This window comes from Thunnus maccoyii, chromosome 9 (genome assembly GCF_910596095.1).
Source record: "Thunnus maccoyii chromosome 9, fThuMac1.1, whole genome shotgun sequence".
Lineage (NCBI taxonomy): Eukaryota > Metazoa > Chordata > Actinopteri > Scombriformes > Scombridae > Thunnus > Thunnus maccoyii.
Genome location: NC_056541.1, coordinates 5,344,298 through 5,351,269, shown reverse-complemented (window position 1 = coordinate 5,351,269; position 6,972 = coordinate 5,344,298). Strand labels below are relative to the sequence as shown.

General features: G+C 39.8%; 1 protein-coding gene across 1 annotated transcript in view; it reads left to right on the top strand.

The window, feature by feature from the left end:
* The first annotated feature begins 206 nt into the window (after window positions 1–206).
* Window positions 207–6,972, top strand: part of rasgef1ba (RasGEF domain family, member 1Ba) — a 146,887-nt gene continuing 140,121 nt past the window's right edge. The window contains exon 1 of the mRNA XM_042421025.1: window positions 207–622. Coding sequence (XP_042276959.1) covers window positions 554–622 — 69 coding nt within the window. The 5' untranslated portion in view covers window positions 207–553. The remainder of the gene's footprint in view (window positions 623–6,972) is intronic.

Sequence of the window (6,972 nt, the reverse complement as noted above, 5' to 3'; positions counted from 1 at the left end):
ATTTATATATCTATATCTATGTCTATATCTATATCTATTTATATGATGGCCAAACTTTAAATTGAGTCTAAAATATTGGTCTAATTTTTCAAAAACCCACAGCTCAAATGAATTTGGATCCAGATCTCATCTCTGAACGGGGGGGGAAACGTGGTCGATGAAAACCACCTGATAGCTAGTTGGCCCGCCTACACCCCCTCAGCCCCGGCCCCTCCTGCTGACTCCACACCGCTGCTGATGGTGAGCCCATTCACCGACAGAGGATTTTGGAGGCGAGAGCCACAGGCTATAAGCTCCCTCATCCATTCCAGCGGCTGACCTGCGCTGAACCCAGTGGCATCTTGCACCTCTCATCCAGCGGCACACCTCAGTCTCCGCTCCGGGGTTAATTTTTTTGGGCAGTCGGAGGGAAAAATAAGGGATGCGCGCAGGGTCCTTGAACGCCACAAAGAAGTTCACGAGGCTGACTGAAAGAAGAGGACTCTCCTCCTGTTGATTCAGCTCCTCTTTTCACATTTCAGGAATATTGCAGGAGCACACTTCTCACCTCTATATGGCAAAGTTCCTGGCTGAATTACTGGGATGCACACTTCCAGACAAGGGAACTCCTCCTTTGTTCGAGGTAAAGATGCTTTAAAATACACCGTAACAGATCTCCAATGTTTTACTGCATTAATATATGATCTGATGCTCTTATACAAACACTGAGTTTTTATTCATGGATAAAAAGTTGCAGTCTGCCTGTTCATCTCGTGAGTTCTCTATGGCAACAGGAGGCTGAGGCTTTGTTCATCAATTTGATTGGCAGTCGCTGTGCTGAAAAGCACTTCATTGACAGTGATCCCTGCAGGTTCAGGGTTTTTTTTAAACGCTGCTGCTACGGTGCTCTGCCCTGCACACACTCACCGATGCATACAGTGACGAGATGTTTATCCAGCATATTGCTGCGGGCTGCAGATTATAATGCGCATTATTTGCGTCTTTACGCGCACGAAAAAGCACTGTAATAATCCTAAAATGTTCCCGCAGCAGCTCTGTGGTTTATCTCTTGACTCTGGTGCTCAGTAATGAGTTTGTTATGACCTCGTCACACTTTGTGGCGTTTTTGTATCTCCTTTCCTGCCACTGTTTTGTTGCCATAGCGGGGGATTTTCTGTGATTTGCAGAGAATCCTTCCAAATTTTATTTTAGGGTGATTATAGACGCCCTGGTGATTTTCGCTGTAAGTCGTGCTGCGTGCGGCGCCAACATACGGTGTCTCAAGAAGAAACGTCTAAAGACTCAAATGCTGCTAGTATTTGGGTCAGTGTGCCACACACTGTGCCACACACTGTGCCACACGCTATGCCACACACACACACACATATGTAGGTATAGCTATCTTACTGAGGACATTCATTGACATAATGCATTCCCTAAACCTAACCCTAACCTTAACCATCACAACTAAATGCCCACCCCAACCCACCTAAACTAAACTCTAACATTGACCCTCAAACCAATTCTGAACCCTCAAACAGCCCTTTGAAGGTGCGTCAGAAAGTGAAGACTTGCCAAAATGTCCTCACTTCTCAGGTCTAAAACTCACTTGGTTCTCACAATTATAGCCATTCAAACATACACACACACACACACACACACACACACCCTGCACCTGTACTTTCGTGGCTTCGCCTGAGGACTGTTCACTTTCAACTCTACTATGAATGATGGATAAATCTGAAGTGACGTAGCTGTTTTTTTTTTAGCTGAACTTTGTTGTTTCTCTGCCAGAGAGGTTCTGATCTTTGTTGGATTGTTGCTGTGTTTTATAATTGTACAGTGAAGAAGTGCTGCAGTGATCAGTCAACTAATTGATTAGTTAATTGACTGTGAATTAGTCAAAGTATTTTGATAGGTGATTATTCAGTGAGTCAAGGAAACATACAAAGTTCCTTTGGGGTTTTTTGACAGTTGATAAGTGCTGGATATTTGTCATTATTTTAGACCAAATTATTAACTGATTGATTAAACCAATCAATATATAGTTGATTCTGGAGATAATCCTTAATGACAGCCCCACAGAACCTTCATGAAAGCATAAAATATCCCTGTTGCACATCCTTAAATCCCATTTTCTTTCTTATTAATTAACGTGACCTTTCAGTCATTGTTGTGCTGTAATATAATGGTTTCCAATTTGGGGGTTAGGTCCCACCAAGGGGTCACAAGATAAAACCGAGCGGTCCCTGAGATGACATATCAAATAGGACAGGGATTGCCAATTATTTTCTTTTTCTAATGAAATTATGAAGCACAGTCACCAAGTTTAGTGACCAGCTGCTGGCACGTTGGTCTACACAGCAAGAAATGGAGTGTATTATTTTGAATATTGCAAATATTGCAACTCATGCTGTACCCTGAGTAACCACAAATGCATAGAAATTCACATTAAACACTTCCTTCATACACTATAGATTCAACACTAGACCTGGGCTGTGGGTGACATTGAAACTGTGTGGATCCATTGTTAAAAAACTCAGAATACTGAGCTCTACAGTCATTTTAATGGAGGAAAAGCATCATTTAGTCCCAAAACCAAAGGATCTGTTAAGTTTAGTGTCTTTTTTTAACATCTCTGGTGAGTTTTTTCATCATTTTCTATACATTATTAGCTCAACATCTCTCTATCAAATGAAGGAAGATATGTCTGAATATCAGTATGCTTCACAGTCATTTTTGTATGAATTTACAGGAAAGGAAAGTCACATGGATCAACGAGGAGGACGGGACACAGAAATAAACAGATTTGGTGTGCTGGATAATGTTGTGTAATAATGGTTTATGTCCAACTCCAGTGATGAAAATGTTCTCAAAAGGAAACACATTTTTTCATCTTTGCATCTGTAATTTCATCTTACGTTAGAATTGGACCTGACGGGCATTGTGCAACATCGGCCCTCTGAATGAAAAAAAAAAAAAAACTGTTTCAGATTTATTTTCATCACATATGCAGACTCCACAACAACCACGGGACTGTTTAATCCACCGGGCATCATCTCAATCTGCCTAACACATAGCGTGTGTGAGTCAAGTATTAAAATCATCTCAGGAAATGTGTCAGAGAGGATCATCATAGTAACTTCTGGGAAAATGAAATGATGACCTGTTCCGCTCTGTCCGGCTTTACAGGGGACGAAGATTAGATTCACGGCAGCAGTTATATAAAGCTTTATGTCCCATTCCACCTTAAACTGTTGTATTTAGAAGGTACTGAAAGCACATAACAGACCTTTTTGATTTAGCAACAATGTCTGTTTATAACAGTAGCATATATATATCAATCAATCAATCAATTTTTATTTATATAGCGCCAAATCACCACAAAAAGTCATCTCAGGGCACTTTTCACATAGAGCAGGTCTAGACTGTACTCTTTAATTTACAGAGACCCAACAATTCCCCCCATGACCAAGCACTTGGCGACAGCGGTAAGGAAAAACTCCCCTTTAACGGGTAGAAACCTCAAGCAGAACCAGGCTCTTGGTGGGCGGCCATCTGCCTTGACCGGTTGGGTTGAGAGAGAGAAAGAAAGAAGGGGGGAGGGAGAGGAGGGGGAGGAGGAGGAGGAGGAGGAGAGGGTGGGACAGAATAACAACAATCATAACAATAACAGCAGCAATAGCAATAGTTGCGAAGGCTCGGCCTGCAACTCAGGGTTTCCTGCGAGATGAGAAAGCATAAAAAAATCCGGGAGAAGAAGCCAAGTTAGTAACATGCAGTAATGGTACCTGGTACATAGTGTTTTTTTGGTTATTAAGAGAGCTATAACTCATAATATTTGCTTCCTCCTTAAGCCCATTTGACTTTTTTATGGGTATTTAATCTTATTTAGCTCCACCCATCAAGGTTCAACCCAACTTTACCAGTTTATCAAGACCAACAGAAGTTACAGTCACTACAGCTTTACCCAAAAGGCTGAAGGCAGAGAATGAGATATGTCTATGAATACCACAAGCTCATAGGATTCAATCTGCACATTCAACAAAACAGTAGCAGTTTCACATGATGAATTATAAAATGACTGAAGCAAAGAATACTTTTTTGTAGGAGAGAAGATGAACCAGTGTCGAGGACGATCCAGGAGTTGGACTTTTAGGAGGCCTTGGAGTGTTTCAGTGCAGCAAAATGAGTAATATGTAAACTCACTTTTTGTTTAAAGGGGCGTGCAGATTTCTACATGAAGATGAGTTTATGATTAGTTACTCCTCAGCCTGTGAAAACGGTTTTATAGTTTCTCCTGTGGCTCTGGAAGATTTTTTAAAGTCTTAGAAAATAATCTTGTAGATGTCATGATGGTTATCTTGGATTGGATTTAAAAGTTGTAGGTTTTTTTATTCATTTATTGAGAACATAGAGTTTGAAAGGCATTTATCAGGCAGCAGACGTCTAATGACAGACTATTGAGTTGCATTATAGGTGAAGTAGGATTGAGCGTTTTCTGGATATTGATTCCTACTAGCGACTAAAAGTCAGGATATCTCAGCCTCCGTTGCTTCAATTTTGACCATTCATTGTCTAATTTGTCTCTTTTGAGTTCCTGTAATATGAAAGTGAAATACTAAATCAATGGAGTAACCATTTAACTACATGTATATTTGAAGATCAAGACTTTTTTTCTTTTTGTTTTCCATTTAGCCAGTTACATATCTGTTTATAAGGTTGTTGCAGTATTTTTGGGATTATAAAGATCTAAGATGCATAATTCTAAGTGCAGATGTTGCAAATAATGCAGGTATTTTCAAAGTAGGAGTTATAACTATACTGTCATCCCTCATGTAAACGTGAGACAAATCTAACGGCAGTTAGAAGTGTTACATAGCTCATTTGTGTTTTACAGTATATCATACAAGTATCTTTTCCTTAACTCGCATCAAATTTCCATTTATGATAGTCAACACTTGTGAAATCATGTTTTTTTATTCACAAATTAGGTTCGACTTTAATTTGAACGACTACAGAATCAAGCTGCAGCTGTTACAGGATAAAGATATGTTGTTTAAGATGACTTATTGTGCTGTTTTGCTGTTTAAATGCAAGAGCACAACAGCAAATGTGTCCCATGGGAAGCACCTTTTTCCTCCTCATCTCAGAAGGAGAACATCAGTAACAGTTTATTTGTATTTTCCTCTTATTTTATCAACAGAATCAAAGCTGTAACACCTTGGCTTATACATTTTTCTTATGACGACAACTCTCAACTGGAGGCTTTTTTCTTTAAATGCACAAAGTGTCTTGTATTATAAAAGTGAAGCTTCATCAAAGTATTTTTTCTTAAATTCCTTTTCTTTTTACCGACTTTGCCCGGCATCACTCTGCCTCTGCATTTCTTTGTCTTGTTCCTACTCTCATCCTTGCACTTTGCCACATTTCTTCTTTCTGTCTCTTTTACCAACTCGTCATTCACTCACGTACTGTCTGCTCCTGCTGCCAGGCCTCCTCTCGCTTTATTCTCTCTGTAGCCTTTAAGCGAGGCTTTATTCGTGGTCGGGAGCTTGTTTTTCAAGTGGTATGCTGTTTTCAATCACTGTACACTCATGGACTGTCTGTCGGTTTGAAAAGATTCTGAGAATCCCAAGGTTTTCAGAGGAAGAACATCTGAGAAAAAAAATATCTAAAATCTGAGGAGCTGGATTGTGACATCAGAGAATAAGTTATACTGCAAGAATGATGCACGCCTGCAGTATGCTCAGTGTGTTTTCATGGACAGGCAGTGTGTGTGTATATGATGTGTGACATCACCCGTCGGTGGTTTGCATTGGAGCTGGTTTGAAGCCCAGAGTTGCAGCTCTTGGTCGGCGCCATCTTTTCCGTTTGGAGACAGGACCTTCCAGATAAGCAGTGTGAGGTGTTGACTTTCACGCTCTGGAAACACGCCCCGCTACCTCAGGCCGAAGCTAACGCTAGCTTACTGGGAACACCGAGCGCTGCACACTTGAGCTAGCTACTTTAGATAACTTGTGCTAACAGGATGGCTGTCTTAATCAACTGACATTAAAATTACTGAAATATTGTGACAATAGTCCGACTGAGTGTGAGTCAATCACAGCTGTCAATCAACGCCCACATGGCAGACATCAAAGCTACTGTAAGTCTTCAAATCTTATTAATGGAGCAATAATTTCCAAAATGACCACCAGGGAACTTATTACAGGGCCCATATTTAATGATTCAGACTATAATGACTTGTTGAAGAAATTTAGTATTTCTAGAGAGAAGTTTATGCTTTTTGAATGTGAGCCAGTTGGAACCAGCATCTAGTGGCCATCGGTGGAATTACACTTTAAGGTACTTTGTTGTCTTCATACACACAGCAGTTAAACACACAAAACACCCCTCCACAACAGATTACACACTTCTGTCATTCACCAACACTAAACTATGCAACACATAAAATCATATGCAAGATGATTTTTTTCTTAACTGTCTGCGTGGGTCCAGAGGGGGGATTTTTACTGTGTGTGTGTGTGTGTGTGTGTGTGTGTATGAACATGCATGTGTTAATATATGCAGAAGACAAGGACATCCAGTGCAACAGGGCATCATGTTCCCTATAATTAAATTCTAATGCTTCATCTGTTGAGAATAATTTGTGTGGATTTGTTTTATAATGTTTATGCCAATAAATGTGTTTTTGTAATTATTTGTGACAAGTCAAGGCTACAAATGCATGCTCCTGAATATCAACCAAGTAGTTATGGGTAGAAAATAAGGGACAGATACTAGAATATCAATTGAACATTAAACAAAAGACTTTGTACCACAAATTTCATTAGTTGTTTTCGTTTCCTCATATTCTTAACGCGTGATCAGAATGACGAAGAACTTAAGAACTTCCATGTTGCCATAACGATAATCAATATTTTATGTATTGAAAGGAAACAAAACATATAAAACAGAACACTTTTTGTAATCCATTACATGACGCATATT